This window comes from Aegilops tauschii, chromosome 4, assembly GCF_002575655.3.
Source record: "Aegilops tauschii subsp. strangulata cultivar AL8/78 chromosome 4, Aet v6.0, whole genome shotgun sequence".
NCBI classification, from domain to species: domain Eukaryota; kingdom Viridiplantae; phylum Streptophyta; class Magnoliopsida; order Poales; family Poaceae; genus Aegilops; species Aegilops tauschii.
Window position 1 is genome coordinate 467,618,651 of NC_053038.3, and position 18,224 is coordinate 467,636,874.

The 18,224-nt window shown below is 47.8% G+C and overlaps 2 protein-coding genes across 3 annotated transcripts; one reads left to right on the forward strand and one right to left on the reverse strand.

The window, feature by feature from the left end:
• Nucleotides 1–3,589: 3,589 nt before the first annotated feature.
• Nucleotides 3,590–17,508, reverse strand: LOC109762787 (transcription factor ILI6). 2 transcript variants are annotated; one of them, XM_020321660.4, is made up of 6 exons: nucleotides 17,299–17,497; nucleotides 5,769–5,857; nucleotides 5,488–5,679; nucleotides 4,888–4,999; nucleotides 4,334–4,770; nucleotides 3,590–3,981 (listed from the first exon to the last, which is right to left on the reverse strand). In XM_020321660.4, exons 5-6 carry the CDS (start codon nucleotides 4,457–4,459, stop codon nucleotides 3,829–3,831), a joined length of 279 nt encoding a protein of 92 aa, XP_020177249.1. In that variant the 5' UTR covers nucleotides 4,460–4,770; nucleotides 4,888–4,999; nucleotides 5,488–5,679; nucleotides 5,769–5,857; nucleotides 17,299–17,497; the 3' UTR covers nucleotides 3,590–3,828. The 2 variants fall into 2 exon arrangements, with proteins under 2 accessions (XP_020177249.1, XP_040243409.1); XM_040387475.3 differs by lacking the exon at nucleotides 5,488–5,679 and having other exon boundaries at nucleotides 4,334–4,445; nucleotides 17,299–17,508.
• LOC141021367 (uncharacterized) lies at nucleotides 6,297–8,089 on the forward strand. The gene is made up of 2 exons (XM_073496951.1): nucleotides 6,297–7,605; nucleotides 7,884–8,089. The coding sequence occupies exons 1-2, from the start codon at nucleotides 6,438–6,440 to the stop codon at nucleotides 7,928–7,930; spliced, it is 1,215 nt and encodes a 404-aa protein (XP_073353052.1). The 5' UTR covers nucleotides 6,297–6,437; the 3' UTR covers nucleotides 7,931–8,089.
• Nucleotides 17,509–18,224: the final 716 nt, after the last annotated feature.

Sequence of the window (18,224 nt, forward strand, 5' to 3'; positions counted from 1 at the left end):
AGGTTTAGCACCAAGTAGGTTGTCTAGATGTGCAACTAGGTGAGCAACCTATATGATGCTAACAATAACAACAACAAGAGCAAGCAAGATATACAACACAAGTAAAGCTTGCACAAAGTAAAGGTAAGAAATAACCACAAGTGGAGCCGGAGGAGACGAGGATGTGTTACCGAAGTTCCTTCCCTTTGAGGGGAAGTACATCTCTGTAGTGGTGTGGAGGCACAATGCTCCCCAAGAAGCCACTAGGGCCACCGTATTCTCCTCGCGCCCTCACACAATGCGAGATGCCGTGATTCCACTAGTGGTGCCCTTGAAGGCGGCAACCGAACCTTTACAAACAAGGTTGGGGAAATCTCCACAACTTGATTGGAGGCTCCCAACACCACCACGAAGCTTCACCATAATGAAATGTGGCTCCGAGGTGACCTCAACCATCTAGGGTGCTCAAACACCCAAGAGTAACAAGGTCCGCAAGGGATTAGTTGGGGGACCAAATTTCTCTTGGTGGAAGTGTAGACCGGGGCCTTCTCAATTAATCCCTAGAAAATCAACAAGTTTGATTGGCTAGGGAGAGAGATCGAGCGAAAATGAGTTTTGGAGCAACAATGGAGTTTGGGAGAGGAAGAGGTAGGTCTTCTTGGAGAAGAAGACCCCCTTATATAGTGGGGGACAAGATCCAACCGTTATTCCCGTGCTCAGCCCGCAACGCGCGGTACTACCGCTCAAGGGAGCGGTACTACTGCCTGCTACAGCGGCACTGCCGCTTGCCGCAGCGGTACTACCGCTGGGACAGCGCTCAGCGGCTTACGAGAGCACAGGGGAGGGACAGAGGGACAAAAACCACGAGCGGTACTAGCAGCGGTGGTAGGCGCGGTACTACCGCTCCTACTGCCGCTGCTACTACCGCTGCTCGAATGGGTCTAGTTGGGGTTAGCTGTAGTATGCCAGTGGGACCACCGCTGGACTATCGCTGAACCCGACACGAGAAACTCGGGTCCTGAATCGAGGCGGCAGTACAAGCGGTACTGGAGTGGTACTACGGCCTGCCGCTATCGGCGGTACTACCGCTTGCTCTCCGCGGTACTACCGCTGGCTCCATCCTGAGCCACTTCCAACACAACGGAGAATACTCCAGAGAAGCGGGAAAGAACTGGGGGTGCAAAGAAGATGTGTACTGTTGATTCCAGCCAAACCTTTCCGATACGGACCCCCTCTTGATAGTACGGTATATCCTATGACTCAAGTCCACCAAAAATGAAACGAAGGAAAAAAACACCGTCTTCTCTTTTAAACACCGAGGGGAAGAAATCGTCTCGTGCCATATGAAGGAATATCTGAAATGCTCAATGCACACGATTAATCCGCAAAAGCATTGTCATCAATCACCAAAACCATTGAGAGAGAAATATGCCCTAATACCCTTCTTTTTCGGATCACCAGTTGTATCATCCGGATCATCGTCCTCGCTATCCTCATCCTCCCCCTCCCCATACAGCTGCTGATCTCCGGTGGCCCAATGTTGTTGTTGTTGTGTGCCATCGCCAGTCTGGTGTAGGACTGTTGTGTGGCCTCTGGGTGTAGGACTGCTGCTGCTGGTAGTTGTCGGACTGGGTGGGATCTGAGTCTTCCACCTGTCTGTCCTCATAGGCCCCTCCTCCCTCGCCTCGATCATGGATGATGTCGAGAATCTCCCTGTCAGTGTCGTACCCTGACTCCCATGCTCTAGGCATTGCAGCTAACAGCGTGCGGGCACCCATCTGCTCCTGGACCGCCGTCTGCGCCCGGACGAGCTGCGGTGAAGAATACTCGGAGAAGAGCGGCGCCGCATTAACGTCGACGATGTAAGGCACCGTACCGGCGGGGGCTCCGAGCTGCTTGGCGGCGTAGTAATACGAAGGCTTGTAAGGCTCCGGCCGCGGCGCCGTCTGTACTGTGGGCGTGCCCGTCTGGCGGCGCCCGCCATGGAAGCGACGACCGCCTCGTCCGCCACGACCTCCACGCCCAACGCCACCACCAGGCTCACCGACGGCCAACCGCTTCTTGAGCTTCTCCTCCTTTGCGGCCTTCGCTTTGACGTGGCGAGTTTGCCGTGTCGCCGAGCTGATCTTCCGGACGAGCGTGATGCTCGGATCCTCCGGCACCTCCGCCGGCTCCCTCTCCGACAGGTTCTCCAATGTCGGCGACGACGGAAGAAAGGAGAGGGTGGGAGAAAAGAGCGGGAATTCGGCAGAGAGCGGCGGGGATGAAAGAAGAGAGTGGGGAATTTTGACACGGAAACAATGTGGGATGCTCCAAAAGCGCGAGCTCCGCCTTTCTTTTGGATGGGCCGGGCAGGAGGGGGCAGAGAGCCACGTTTCGCGTGTCCGAACTCTTGCAAAGACCCACCCCCTTTGTTTGTCTTTGGTTTGCGAAAAAAAAACACGTCCGGATCATGTTGGATTGGTTTCGCGGTCTGGATAGCACGGTCCGGACGGATGCGGTAGGCCTGCGGGTCCAGGTTGGAGATGCCCTTAATACTGTATCTACCGATGGATCTGCAAAAAATAAAATGAGAACTCCGACAACCAGCGTGACGTGGGAGGCTCGTGTCTGCAGCTGCGCTTTCACTCAAATCAAAAGAAGAAGAAAAAGATACAGCTGCTCAACAAGTTCGTCTTGATAACGGTGCGACACGCGTGCCACGAGCTCCAGCACCGTGCGGAATCGAAGCTCGCGCTAGGCGCTCGTGTCCTGCGCACCTCGCCCGTCCTGACCATGCGTTTTTCTATTCCTTCTCCTCTGGCCGATGCAAACCCCAGGTGGAGGCGGTGGTTGCTTCGCCGAGCGCAGTCGGTAGTTGCCGAGAAGTGGCCAGCACTGGACGGCGGAACTGGGAGTTTCATAGGATACTACTCCTAGCTCCTAGTACCTAGCTTAGCCAGGATTGACTCGCGGGAACGAGTAAGTAGTGGAACCGGTGCTCTGCTAGGCATGGGACGACGCCGGAAGCGCGGACGACAGCAGAATCCTGTAGGCTCCCATTGAAAATGATATCGAGATATTATTATTGGAATGGATCCCCCCTCCCGTCCCACCCACTACTGTGGTTTATCGTGTCATTGAAAAGGTTATCGTGTCTGTCTGCAGTCAATCCACAAGTTCATTCAGACGGCGAGTGTGATTTCAGAATCTACCGTAGTTTTTTGACCGAGCGTCAACTGTCACTGCTCACACCTCCTAGATGCATCGCCTTCTTTTTTTCCTCCTTTGCAACGCGTCAGTATTCCCGCGGAGCAGACGTTGCGATCAGTCATCAGACTGGGCTAACGACCTGTGCTTGGATTTGTTATCGCGGAACTGTCGGTTGTGAAGTCCTGATAATTGCAGCTGCGAGATCTGGAAAGCAAGGGAGAGCGAGAGGAATCTGCCCTCATCAGCGACCACCACGCTGCTGCCCAAAAGAAGACAACTCCCATGAATCTTCTTGTGCCAAAAGAGGCAGCAAGCAACACTTCCGAGTGTCTTTTTTTCTAAGCATGGCAACACTTCGAGTTGGCGCCGTGACGCCACTGGAAGCAGCACATCACACACAAACGAGACGCGAGCACAATTTGCACGAACCACGGGCGGGGTTTGATTTAACGACTTGATTTAAGTACACACACAAAAAAGATGGGCCTGATTAAGACGATGATGACACGACGACAGCGCACACACGCGGATTAAGTAGGTAACCTGCAACTCCGGTACTAATTAAAGATCGCTCCCTAGGCTACAAACGCTCAAATTCAGGCTTGTGCGCTCAGCAAGACAGCGACGAGGCGCCTGCGCACTGCATGGGAGCCGGCTCTACATCAGCAAGCTGCGGATGATTGCCGCCTGCGCGCTGCTCATGTCCGAGGTCGCCAGCAGCTCCGACAGCCTCTCGCTCAGGTCGTCCACCTCCCGGTGCAAGCTCCTGATGTAGGTGCACGTCTCCTGCAGCACCCTTGAAGATGGCACCTGGATTTGGGGAACCAAAGGGAAATTAACGGGTCTGCTGTCAGGTCAAGATCATTATAATGTTAATGATAGCTAATGCAGAAAGTTGAAGCGTCGGAAGAGCATGCAATTGTAGGATTGTACAGGACATAGTTGATTAGTTCATCATTTATTAGGCCTTAATGTAGCCAAGGGATTGAACGGTGAGCAGTAGATTTGTAACTACCACAAAGCAGTGGCCAATTTCTTTGTGTTTGGGTGTGTGTGTGAAGAAGAAGAAGAAGAAGAAGAAGAAGAAGAGTCTAACCATAATTTCTAGAGCAACCATTTGCTGCATATAAAGAGAGAATGCCAATGATGAATGATTACGTACTCTATCATTGCCCCGGAGACGCGCCTCGGGAAGGAGGTCCTGCAACTTGGAGACAAGGTCGCTGATTTGCTCGTCAGTGATCCTCGACGAGCCGGACTGCCTTGACCTTGACCTACGGCTCGACATCACTGCAAATGTGAGTGATCGGATGTACTTAGGAATTGGATACTTGGCAGAGAGAGCCCAAGACAGTGCGGGTTTATGGTTGGAGTGAGACAAGTTTGAGGGACAGAAGTGGTGGCAGACAGGGACGGAGAGGAGCTAAGAAGAAATGGTGTTGGAAGAGAGGGAAGACAAGTTGTGCATGGGAGAAAGAAATGAGTGGCTACTAGGGTGTTAAATAGTGGCAGCTGCAAACCGAGAAACCCAAAGGGCAGGCAAGAGGAAGTAAGCTTCTTCTGATCTACACAGTGCACAGCCCAGTCCAAGACCCTGACCTATAGGGACAAAACCAAACTATGGTCCAAATGGCAGTCACATGCAGGAAATATTAAACTGAAAGCGGAACTGCGAAGAGAGAGACACAGAGACATAGAGAGGGAGAGAGACCATACTGAGGAGCTTGTGTGAGTCTCATGCTACTCGTACATCGCCGCTGCAAGTGGGAGGAAGCTTTGAACAACAGGAGATGAAGTGCTGGTGGGAGAGACGACTTGGAGGCCAGTACTGTCAGAAGGAGAAACACATGCCATGTTACTTGAACTGCCAAAATATATGTGGGTTTATTGTTCTTGCCCCCACATTATGTACTTAATATTTGTATGAAATAAGAACAGTGGCTCTACAGTTACTGGTAGATGGCTTTGTTTGCGGCTCTATTTGGACATGTCTAGGGTTCAGTGTACACCCATGCATGAAGCACAAATCTCTTGTCTCCACAAACACTAGGGCCCGGGGGAACAGCGATACCGGGTAAATTCCAGTCACTACTCACTACTCTATAGATGCGCAAGTGCCTCCTAGACAATGTAATTATGGTGACATTTCTGTACAGTTTCCTAATTCCTATCTACATATCGATCCTGTCAGATCAGAAATTTTAGCACTCTCAGCTTTGCTCCTTATAAAAATATAACTAATACCATGCACAACTGCTGAAACATGAGTGCATGAACCGAACCAATCAGTTAATAGATTTTTCTGGCGCTGAATACCTCACAGTGTATCAGATTCAGCAGTGTCATGATGCTGACTGGTCTCTTCGATCATTTGGCACCCACGGCCCATGTCTTGCGGCGCCTGATAATCAATACATGTATGGGGCACATTGACAAGTGTTATTACACCCACACATTATCAGGCAGAATCAAGACCAATACTGTGGGTTCATGTATCAGATCGGTGCACTGTTTCAAGTACAGAAATGGAGTGAAACAAAGGAATGAGCTGGTTGCAGATAAACTCATACTTGCAATTTTGTGAAATGATTACTTACTGAAACGCTTTGGTTCCCCTACTTCAGTCATTTTCATTCTTGTTCTGTTGCTCAAGTTGACCTGATATAAAATGATGTAGCCAAGCTTCCTAAAAGTATGACAAGGAAAATGATCGGCAAGTTAGTTAGAAATGTTAGAGTTATAATATAAGTCATGTATACCCCTTTGTATTTATCCCGTAGTATAAGGGGTTTCCTGCATATGTACCACACCTGTACATGTATATATATCGGCCTATGGCCTCATGGGAATACAAGTTGCTTATTCCTAACATGGTATTAGAGCTTTAGGTCTCTTTTTCGCACGCGCAACTCGTGCTACAATCCCATCTCCGTCGCCGCCGCGGGTTCTCTTTGCCTCGGCGTCGCTGCTGTGTCTCCAGCCGCTTTTCACGCCTCCCGTCGCTCCCGCTCTCAGGGCCGCTTCCGCTCGGCAGCTCCTGCCGTCCGCCAGCAGGCGCCGCTCCCGCCCGCCCGCTCCCGCCCGCCAGGACTTCGCCCGGTCGCCAGGTCCCCTCCCGCCAGGACTTCGCCCGCCAGCTCCTGCCGTCCGCAGCTCTCGCCCGCCAGGACTTCGCCCGGTCGCCAGGTCGTCTGCTGCGCCGGATCTCGCTCCCAGCCACCGTCCTCGTCCGGCCTCTACTATTTTCGGATCTTTGCCAAAAAAAAATGTCTGCTGCATCAGGCTATGTTTCGGTCCCTCGCTGTCCGGTGATCTTTGATGGTACTAACTACACCGAGTTCGCTGGCTTCATGCGCATTCACATGCGTGGCATCCGTCTCTGGGGTGTTCTTTCTGGCGAGGTCTGCTGTCCGCCACGTCCGGTTCCTCCGGTGGCCCCTACTCCGCCGACTCCACTGGTTCTTCCTCCGGATGCTAATCAGGCTGCCAAGGATGCGGCTAAGATTGCTGATGAGGCTGCTGATCGTGCCTATGATGAGAGGGCTTTGGCTTATGAGGAGGCTCTTCAGATGTATCATGGTGCTTTGTCTGTTTACACTCAGTGGCTTGATGATGATGCTCGTGCTGCAGCTGTTCTCACTGCTAGTGTTCTGCCTCAGTTTGCTTCTGAGTTTCTGGGTCTTCCTACTGTCTTCCAGATGTGGACCTGTCTTCGTCAGCGCTATGAGCCCTCTGGTGATGCCTTATATCTTTCTGTGGTTTGTCAGGAGCATGCTCTTCAGCAGGGTGACTCTACTGTTGATGACTTTTATGCACAGAGTTCTGCTATCTGGCGCCAGCTTGATTCTCTCCGCAGTGCTGATTGTCGTACTTGCCCCTGCTGCCAGGCTGTCCAAGCCGATTTGGAGTTTCATCGCGTCTATGAGTTTCTGTCTCGGCTCCGTAAGGAGTTTGAGCCCCGGCGTGCTCAGTTGTTTGCTCGTGGCCGTATTTCTCTCATGGAGGCGCTTTCAGAGATTCGTGCTGAGGAGACTCGCCTACGTGGTGCTGGTTTGCTGGAGGTTCCCTCTGTGCTCGCTACTCGGGTTTCTTCCACTCCACCTGCTGCACCGCCCCATTCTCGCTCGAGTGCTCCGCCGCTCTTGCCCACTCCTTCTGGAGGCTCAGGTCGGCCCCGTTCACATTGTGACTACTGCAACAATGATGGTCATATTGAGTCCCAGTGCTACACAAAGCGGAAACACCTGCGCAAGGCACGATCATCCTCCTCAGGGACTTCGTCATCTCCCTCGCCAGCTTCAGCCATTGCTTTGACCGAGCAGGATATTCTGAGACTTAAGCGTCTGCTCGCGGCTTCAGGTTCTTCCTCGACGGGTACTGCTGGTTCTGTGACTGATGCTTCCCGCACTGAGCACCCGCCCTCTACACAGTCAGGTACATCCCCATGGGTTCTGGATTCTGGAGCTTCTTTTCATATGTCTTCTCATTCTTCCGCTTTGTCTTCTCTTCGCTCGCTGGATTCTCCTGTTCATGTCTTCACTGCTGATGGTACTCCACTTTCTGTTGCTAGTAGAGGCCATCTTTCTACTCCTTCTTATTCTGTTCCTGATGTTGCTCATGTTCCTCGACTTACCATGAATCTGTTTTCTGCCGGTCAACTTACTGATTCTGGTTGTCGTGTCATCCTTGATGTTGACTCTTGTTCTGTCCAGGATCGTCGCACGCACACTCTGGTTGGGGCTGGCCCTCGCCGCCGTGATTCTCAGGGTCTTTGGGAGTTGGACTGGCTTCATGTTCCTTCCGCTGCCACCACCATCGCCAGTTCCTCCGCTGCTGTCGCTTCTGTTACTGGTTCCTTCAAGCAGTGGCATCATCGACTTGGTCATCTGTGTGGTTCTCGATTATCGTCTTTAGTTCGTCGAGGTCTTCTGGGGTCTGTCTCAGGAGATGTCTCTTTAGAGTGTCAGGGTTGTCGTCTTGGCAAGCAGATTCAGCTACCATATTCTCATAGTGAGTCAGTGTCTCAACGTCCTTTTGATTTAGTCCATTCTGATGTATGGGGTCCGGCTCCTTTCACTTCGAAAGGTGGTCATAAATACTATATTATTTTCATCGATGATTTTTCTCGTTACACATGGCTTTATTTCATGACTTCACGTAGTGAGGTGTTGTCTATTTATAAGCGTTTTGCTGCCATGGTTCGTACTCAGTTCTCTTCACCCATTCGTGTTTTTCGTGCTGACTCCGCTGGTGAGTATATCTCTAAGATGTTGCGTGGTGTCCTCGCTGAGCAGGGTACTCTTGCCCAGTTCTCTTGTCCTGGTGCTCATGCTCAGAATGGTGTGTCTGAGCGCAAGCATCGTCACCTTCTTGAGACGGCTCGTGCTATGATGATCGCCGCCTCTCTTCCGCCTCATTTTTGGGCCGAGGCTATCTCCACTTCTGTCTATCTCATCAACCTTCAGCCATCTGCTGCTTTGCAGGGTGGTGTTCCTTTTGAGCGTCTGTTTGATCGCTCTCCTGATTATTCGATGCTTCGCTTGTTTGGTTGTGTTTGCTATGTTCTTCTTGCCCCTCGCGAACGCACCAAACTGACCGCTCAGTCTGTTGAGTGTGTCTTCTTAGGCTACAGTGATGAGCATAAGGGCTATCGTTGTTGGGATCTTGTCGGTCGTCGGATGCGTATCTCTCGAGATGTGACTTTTGATGAGTCTCGTCCTTTTTACCCACGCCCATCTTCCTCGGTCTTTTCAGTGGAGGATATCTCTTTTCTCACTTTTCCTGACTCCCCTATCACTCCCGTCGCGCCTGTGCCTCTTCGTCCTACTCCCTCTGCTTCTCCACCCCTCGTCGATTCACCGCCACCATCTTCCCCGGTCTCCTCACCTAGCATGTCACCGGATTCTACACCTTCATCTCCGGTGCCTTCTTCGTCGCCACCCCCTGATTCTACCTTGGCGATTCCTCCTTCTCTTGTTCCATCTCTTCCTCAGCATTACACTCGTCGTTCACGACCTGTGGATGCTTCCTTGGATGAGTCGTCCTCTTCCTCTCAGCCTACTTATGGCTTTGGATTTCCCACCGCTGGTGCTGCTGTTCTTGAGCCGACTTCTTACCGTCAGGCTGTTGTTCAACCTGAATGGCAGTTTGCGATGGCGGAGAAGATTGCTGCTCTTGAACGCACTGGTACCTGGGATCTTGTTTCTCTTCCTCCCGGAGTCCGTCCCATCACTTGTAAGTGGGTCTACAAGGTTAAGACTCGCTCCGATGGTTCTCTTGAGCGTCACAAAGCTCGTCTCGTGGCTCGTGGTTTTCAGCAGGAGCATGGTCGTGATTATGACGAGACTTTTGCTCCTGTGGCCCATATGACCACTATTCGTACACTTCTTGCCGTTGCCTCTGCACGCCACTGGTCTATATCTCAGCTTGATGTTAAGAATGCCTTTCTTAATGGTGAGCTGCGTGAGGAGGTGTACATGCAGCCACCACCTGGGTATTCTGTTCCTGATGGCATGGTGTGTCGTCTTCGTCGCTCTCTCTATGGCCTTAAGCAAGCCCCTCGCGCCTGGTTTGAGCGTTTTGCTTCTGTGGTCACTACTGCTGGTTTTTCAGCAAGTGCTCATGATCCCGCATTGTTTATTCACCTTTCTCCTCGTGGCCGGACTCTTCTTCTTCTCTATGTTGATGATATGGTCATCACTGGGGATGACCCCGAGTATATTGCCTTTGTAAAGGCCCGTCTTAGTGAGCAGTTTCTTATGTCTGATCTTGGACCTCTTCGCTATTTTCTTGGGATTGAAGTCTCTTCTACCTCTGATGGCTTTTTTATATCCCAGGAAAAGTATATCCAGGATCTTCTTGCTCGTGCTGCTCTTTCTGACGAGCGCACTGTTGAGACTCCTATGGAGCTCAATGTTCACCTTCGTGCTACTGATGGTGATCCTCTCCCTGACCCGACGCGTTATCGTCATCTCGTTGGCAGTCTTGTCTATCTAGCTGTCACTCGTCCGGACATCTCTTATCCGGTTCATATTCTGAGTCAGTTTGTTTCTGCTCCCACATCGGTTCATTATAGTCATCTCCTTCGTGTTCTCCGATATCTTCGGGGCACGATCTCTCACCGTCTCTTCTTTCCTAGCTCCAGTTCTTTACAGCTTCAGGCCTATGCGGATGCTACGTGGGCTAGTGATCCTTCTGATCGCCGTTCGCTTTCTGCTTACTGTGTTTTTCTTGGCGGTTCTCTCATTGCCTGGAAGACGAAGAAACAGCTTGCAGTTCCCCGTTCGAGTGCTGAGGCTGAGTTGCGAGCTATGGCCCTTTTGACGGCAGAGGTGACTTGGTTACGGTGGTTACTTCAGGACTTTGGTGTTTCTGTCACTACACCGACTATGCTCTTATCTGACAGTACAGGTGCTATTAGCATTGCGCGCGATCCTGTGAAGCATGAGCTCACCAAGCATATTGGTGTTGATGCTTTCTATGTGCGCGCTGCTGTGCAGGATCAGGTCGTTGCTCTTCAGTATGTGCCTTCCGAGTTACAGTTGGCGGATTTCCTGACGAAGGCCCAGACTAGAGCACAACATGGCTTTTATCTCTCCAAACTCAGTGTTGTTCCTCCACCATGAGTTTGAGGGGGGGTGTTAGAGTTATAATATAAGTCATGTATACCCCTTTGTATTTATCCCGTAGTATAAGGGGTTTCCTGCATATGTACCACACATGTACATGTATATATATCAGCCTATGGCCTCATGGGAATACAAGTTGCTTATTCCTAACAAGAAACACTGAAAGTACGGAAAAAGACCCCCAATGTTTTGATATATGCAATAGACTATGCATGTACTGATGCTTAAAACAAAACAGTAACGCCTTCTGCAAATTTGAGATTCCCAATGTATTAAGCTTGACCAATTAGCATATCTGAATCATGTATGCCCTTTCAGCTCCCAACAAACTCTCGGGAATGTATCAATACATGTAGGCTAACACAGTTTGCAACAAGTTTTACTTGATGACTGTGTATTATGGGCAAAACACTCCCATGTATCAGCCACAACATTTAGCTCTGTAAGGAATAAGAGTATATGCATTGGACTATATGGCACCAAATATGTTTGCAAAATGCACCCCTATACTACAGATCATAGTAGAATGAATCTGTCCTTCCAGGAAAGAGTTGCTGGACAACTCAGAAGAATCATTGGGAATTTGACCAGTCAATGCAACGAGCCAGGCAGTACAGCAACTATAGTGCAACTGCCAGCTTTATTCCTTCAGTGACCAGACACCTGAGTTAGTAGGACACATATTAGCCCTTCGTACCCTCTAGAAGCTTAAGAGACAGTATTAAGATGTGAACATGACAGCAGAACCTCAAAATGTAAGCATGTGGGTACTTGCATTTTGACCCAAATCTCTACACTCACAAAAGTAAATCCAACCAACATAGTAAAACATCATACTGGAACATATAAAGTTTCCAGGGAGCTCAATGTTACTGATCATTTCAATCCTTAGATTATAAGCAGGTACTCCCTCCAATGCAATATGCCACAATTTGCCCACCAGCGATGATAATGCACGTCATGTAAGAGCTCAAGAGATCTAGCATACTAGTGTGAAACTTAATAATAGCAGAAACGCATCTTGTTTTGTAAGATAATTTGGTAATGACGAACTAATGACATCGGACATGCACGAGCTGGTTAATAAAAATCCTATTAGCCTGATAACGATCTGATTAGCCAGCCAGTCACAGCATATACATGCACTAAAAGTTCTCTTTGTCTCAGGAATATTCAATTCACAAGATCCACTGCCAGTAGTACAATAATGCTGGATCGTTAGGTGCTGCTGCTCTGAGCGTAACTACCATCATACAGCTTGCCTAGAATACCAATTGCAGGGTAAGCTACTCCCAAATGACCATTTTACACGTAAGTACGATGAGAAAACAATATAAAACATCAAATCTCCAATTAGAACCAGCTAGTCGGTGATGATCCGTGCGTATCTTGATGGCAGCATGTCTCACGGGGCACATGTAGCTCGATCCAATTAGTAGAAAACGCCTACAGGTTATCACGTGGACATGGTATTGTTTATGAAGAAACCCCTTGGCCCCAGCCCTCCACCCAAGGTCACACACTCCAGTGAGATCAATCTCTTGTTTAAGTCTACACTTGACCAATTAAGAAAATAGAGAGTACTGCTTATGTACTATACAATAGGCCAAGTAGGCCTGCCTGCTAAACAGATGCTAGGAATCACATGCATTATCTTATCGTATTGCGTTACGTTAACAGACCCTCACATGCCTTACATACTTTAGATCTGTCACCTTGTTCGTGCGTAAACTTTGAAAAGTGATATGTGAATCATGAGGTCCAGGTAAATTTTGTAAAGAAGATCAGCATGGACAATGATGAAGCCTCATGGTCTGATACTGAAAAGATCCTCAAAAGGCAGTCCTGCTCAGTTAGGATAAGAATATGTAAGATGCAAATATTGGCCACGAAAATCGGTCTTTCCTCATCAACATTGGCATGATTTGGGCATCAGTTGGATAATCTTTTGACCACCGACCACCACACAACATTGATGGAGTCGTACTGGTCAGCAAAACTTTACATATATCACAGTTAGTTTACGTTATCATCACACCTTGTTGCCACAACAAGCAAAGGACTCTTTACTAGACAAAAGAACAAGTGAATTCCAGAAAAGAGTGACAATGTAGTGACATCCTGAATGAAGATAAATCATACCGAGGAATGTGCCTAGAGGTATAGACAGGCAAAACAAACAATAAATTACCAAGGTTGATTTTGTAAGGCGAGATGCTTCCACTCACTATATGACTAACAGGGTTTTTAATGAAATGACAGGTACTACTCTGACACAAGAGAGGGAATCATATGATCTGGAGATACTGACGGTCAGCTGTCTTCAGTTCAACACTCCTCCAAGATGACTGGCTATTTCTAGGAAATCTAAGACCTACTTGCTAATAAATATTAAAACTAAGGTTCTGACAGCGCTCTCAGTGCCCAACAACCGAAAAGATACAATACAACTAGTTTTCAGTTAACAAGGAAAAGAATCCAGATCTTGCTGCAGAACCTCAACATGCTCATCATTGAAAGCTAGATTATACTAGGGCGGGCGGTTGGTAAACAGGAAATTAAAACAAATATTCTAAGGCTAAAGCTACAATCAGTGCACATCTACTAGTTCAGGCACCATCGGCTAAATTTACCCTAGTATTGAGTTTCAGGTGACAGACATTCAGAACTGGACAAAAATGAAAACAGAGTAGCATTGAAATCCCCCTAAAGGCACGTAAGAACGCACCGACATGTACTACGAAGTTGAAAAATCATGTGCTAGTAGGGCTGCAGAACACGAAATACAGTGTGCAGGTTACCCAGCAAAGTGATTATGCCGGTCTGGGGAGACATTTTCAGGAATACCGTTCACAAAAAGGAAGTGTGCAAGTGCACACGTCGACGCCGAAAGCTTCAACTCCCTTGGTTCTATCTTCCATGCATATCAAAGCCACCATATATTCATGCCTAAACTTTGGTCCATGTGTATCTGTTTTAGCCAAATAAACTACTGCGAGTTGAGCACCATGGAAATAAGGTAGTGCTTCCTCTAGGGAGCAGAAATCTTTAGTTAAGACAGTAAAGAGAATCACCATCACCTAATGGAGTTAATAATTTTCCAATCGTAGAATTTTGTGTCCGGGCGATTGGGTAGCCAGTTCCAGCTCAGGATGGTTTCCATGATAGTGATAGTCTCGTAGATACAAGTTGATTGATCACATAAACTCCTAGCACTGAATATTCCATTCAAACCCGTTGTCGAAAATATCATCTGAATTTCCCAAATGTTAGTTTCTCCAATGGCATGAGCATAAACTCAAATATCTAAACTTGGATGGACCAGATAAAATGAAGCGTGCAAAAGTGCATGTTCTTGAAAAAACAAGTGTGAAAAGTGCATGTTCCAAGGAAAAATAAGGTGTGCAGAAATCGAACTCTTCCCAAACGCATTACAATTTTCAGAGGAAAAATGATAAAAATGAAGTATGCACCTGTGCTGACACCACATATGTTAAGAGTATTTTGTTGTTTTGCGGAGGTTTACGTATTAAGCAAGGGGGCCATAAATAATTGGAGCCAGGACTCTCATCCGATTAAGTTTATTTTTGCTAGGTAAATAGATTACATCGTAACTCACACACAATGAACTAGGGTTCATACTTAATGCTTGGTAAAAGTTCTGCTCTAGAAGCAGTAAGAAAATTGCATTTGCGATCAATATGCAAAAATCTTCAAAGTATTTGGTTACAATTTCCGGTTCTGATGCGATCAGTATACGTATTTTACATGCTCAAATACTTATCAGTAGATATGTGTGTTTCTTTCTATAATTTATTATTCAATCTAGTAAACATGATTATAGGATTATAGCTACTGGGCTGATGCAACAATTTAAAAAAAACAGCACAAATATAGCTAGACTAGAAAATCTATTTTGTTTCATGTTAGAGGTCCAAGATTGAGAATTTTAGATCAATAGGTGCACCTACATTCAAGAATCGTTTTCACCAAGCCATGCATTTCAGTTTACTAATACATTTTTAGTTATGGATCATAGATGTGAAAATTGTTGGTTCCAGAAAACGGGTGATAGTTACAGATTTATCAAGTAGAAAAGTTGTTTAGATGGATACTGTAACCATGGCATTGGTAGTCCCAAATGTTGTTTTGTGAGTGGGTAGTACAGTCTGAATAGAGTAGAAGAGAATGAAAATTTGTTGAGACAATTGCAGCCTATGTGTAGCGTAATGTATGTCTGCACGCAAACAAGCTTCCCTTTACACAAAACCTACCACATATTCAGATTCAAAACCAGAGAAGCTTGATTCTCAGTGATTGGATAACTAGTAAATGAACCTTTACATTTGTTTAGAAAAAAGAAGTTCCCTGAATCCATGATCTATACTGCAGGTTCAACAGCATCGTTAAATGTATTCTATACTGCAGGTCACTGGAGGTTTCAGTAGCTGAATCCACTTATGCAGTAGCTTCTTACTGAAGATCATGGGAGGTTCCAAATCAGTAGCTACATTTACCAATGTAATAGCTTCTTAGGTAACATAGAACTAAACGCACCAGCCCAGCATCTAGACTCTAGAGTAACAAAGTTAAATCTTTCGATGGTTAAAACTTAAAACACATAGCACTTGCAGACCTAGAATTCACACAGTAATGTCAGTAACAAAGAAACTAGGCCGTCTGAATATATCATCTAGTTTTTGCTTCCTACTCTGTCACTCTGCCCCATCTCTCAAACAAAGATAGGTAGTCTGAATATGTCACTTGATCTTCGCTTCCTACTATATATCATTATGCCCCGTATCTCATTAAAGGTGCATCAACACATGATTCCCTAACGAACAAAAAAGCAGATCATATACAAATGCACTAATACAACATGAAAGCCTTTTTGGAGTTGGATCAAGCAATCATTTGCAAACACCAATTAAGATCAAACTGGCCCTGCAATGACATATCATATTTCTTGACTGCTTTGTTCTTGTGGACACACCCAGAGTTTGGAAAAGGCACTTGGTGCATTCATACCAAGGAAGACCTTTCCGAATTCCTAGCATGGTCCTGCAGTTGCATTTTAAGTTATGGATCATAGATGTGAAAATCGTTGGTTCCAGAAAACGGCGGATAGTTACATTCGAGTAATTTAACAAGTAAAGAAGTGTTGTTTAGAGGGATACTGTAGCCATGGCATTGGGATTGAGTGGGTAGTACAGGCTGAATAGAGTAAATAGAGTGAAAATTTGTTGAGACATAATTGCAGGCTATGTGTAGCATAATGTGTGTCTGCATGCAAACAAACTCCCCTTTACACGAAACCTACGACCTATTCAGATTCAAAATCAGAGAAGCTTGATTCTCAATGGTTGGATAGCTAGTAAATGAACCTTCACATTTGTTTACCAGAAATAAGTTCCCTGAACCCATTATCTATACTGCGGGTTCAACAGCACTTTTAAATGCAATCTATACTGCAGGTCACTGGAGGTTTCAGTAACTGAATCTACATACGTGGTAGCTTCTTACTGCAGGTCAGGGAGGTTCCAAATCAGTAGCTAAATCTACCAATGTAATAGCTTCTTAAGTAACATAAAGCTAAATGTACCCGTCCAGTATCTAGACTGCTAGAGCAACATAGTTAAATCTTTCCATGGTTAAAACACATATCACTTGCAGAACCAGAATTCTCACGGTAAGGTTAGTAACAAAGAAACTATACAGTCTGAATATATCATTTAGTTTTCGTTTTCTACTCTGTCACTCGCCCCATCCCCCAACAAAGGTAGGTAGTCTGAATATATCGATTAGTCTCCGCTTCGTACTATATATCATTATGGCCCGTATCTCATTAAAAGTGCATCAACACATGATTCCCTACCGAACAAAAGGGCGGATGATATACAAATGCACTAGTACAACATGAAAGCCTTTTTGGAGTTGGATCAAGCAATCATTCGCAAACACCAATTAAGATCAAACTGGCCCTGCAATTGACACATGAAGTTTCCTGAATGCTTTGTTTGCGTGGACACACCCAGAGTTTGTAAAAAGGCACTTGATCCATTCGATTAGCAAGGAAGACCTTTCTGATTTCCGAGGATGGCCATCTCACTCTTGGTACTGAACTTTTATCAGTTTGAATATACGAAGCGGTCTGGGGGCTCCATTCATTTCTCTATTATTACTAATAACATAGGCCATGATCAACATCCTGATAATTAGGGTCTCTCTGCCAACATAGGCCATTAATGCAAGCACCTAAGCACCTAGGCATGGAATTATCCAAGCGCAGCAACAGCATTTCGAGGAAATGGTAACCGCAGCATAATTATTGGCATTGACTATTTGATGACAGCGAGCACAGGCGTAGCTCTAGCGAGCGAAGCACAAAAGTAAGCTACGTAAATCCTAGGCGGCATAATATGTCTTACCACCGTAATAGAAAGCAGGGTGCCGATTTATACGAACACCAGATTGCGCGAAGGAGGAAGGGGAAACTTACAGCGAAACCCTAGCGAGAGATGGCGACATTTTGGGGGAGAGGGCTGGGGGAGGTCGCGCCATAGGATAGGATCGAGACAGAACGCCACTAGCGGCAGAGGGGCAGAGAGACAAGCGAAGAGAGGGAGCGGAACTGCGGAGGCGATCTGGGCGCGGCGGCACTGACGCTCCTCCGCCGGGGCGAAGCGGCGGGTGGGGAGCGCGTTGGCTTCAACTGGGCTAAAATGGGCTGAATTAGCTCGATGGGTCGGTAAGGTGCTTGGAGCCGGCCCGTTAATTCGATTTGGATCTCTTTCTTTACTCGATAAAGGGAAAAAAGATGGGCCTTAAATCGTCGAAGTGGACAGCCCATAGCTGGCATTTGTAGTTTCGGGCTGACGGATTCAACGCAGCCCAACGCGGCACGCGTCCGGCGCCGGTGACCGCAGCGGGAAGTCCGCAGCCGCGTGGGACGCGAACGCGACCAGCAAAGAGCCTCAGCCACGCCCCAACCACCCACCCACCCACCCAAGCGCCGTCGCACCACACGGAGTACGTACGTGCGTGCGTGCGTCCCCATCCCTCCAACGGACGGACGGAGACGGCGGTGGGCGTGCAGCCACGGCCGTGCGCGCAGGCGCAGGCGATCGTCAACCCAGCAGTAGTCCCTCTCCCTGTCCAGCCCAGTTGGGCGCCAGCCAGGCCACATGACCAGACGCCAACACCATCCAGCGACCTCGTCACACCTCGTGTGCGCTGCGTACGGGCTCCACACCAGGCTCAGCGCTCCACGGACGGATCGAGCTACCGTCCAAAACGGCGTCGGTGTGGCCGTGCTAGTACCATCATCATCATCTGCTGCTGCTGCCAGGCCAGGAGCGCAGCTGCAGGCAGGCCGAAACAAACAGACAGCAGAGTGGTAGTGGCGGTACACGCCTTTATTGCCAG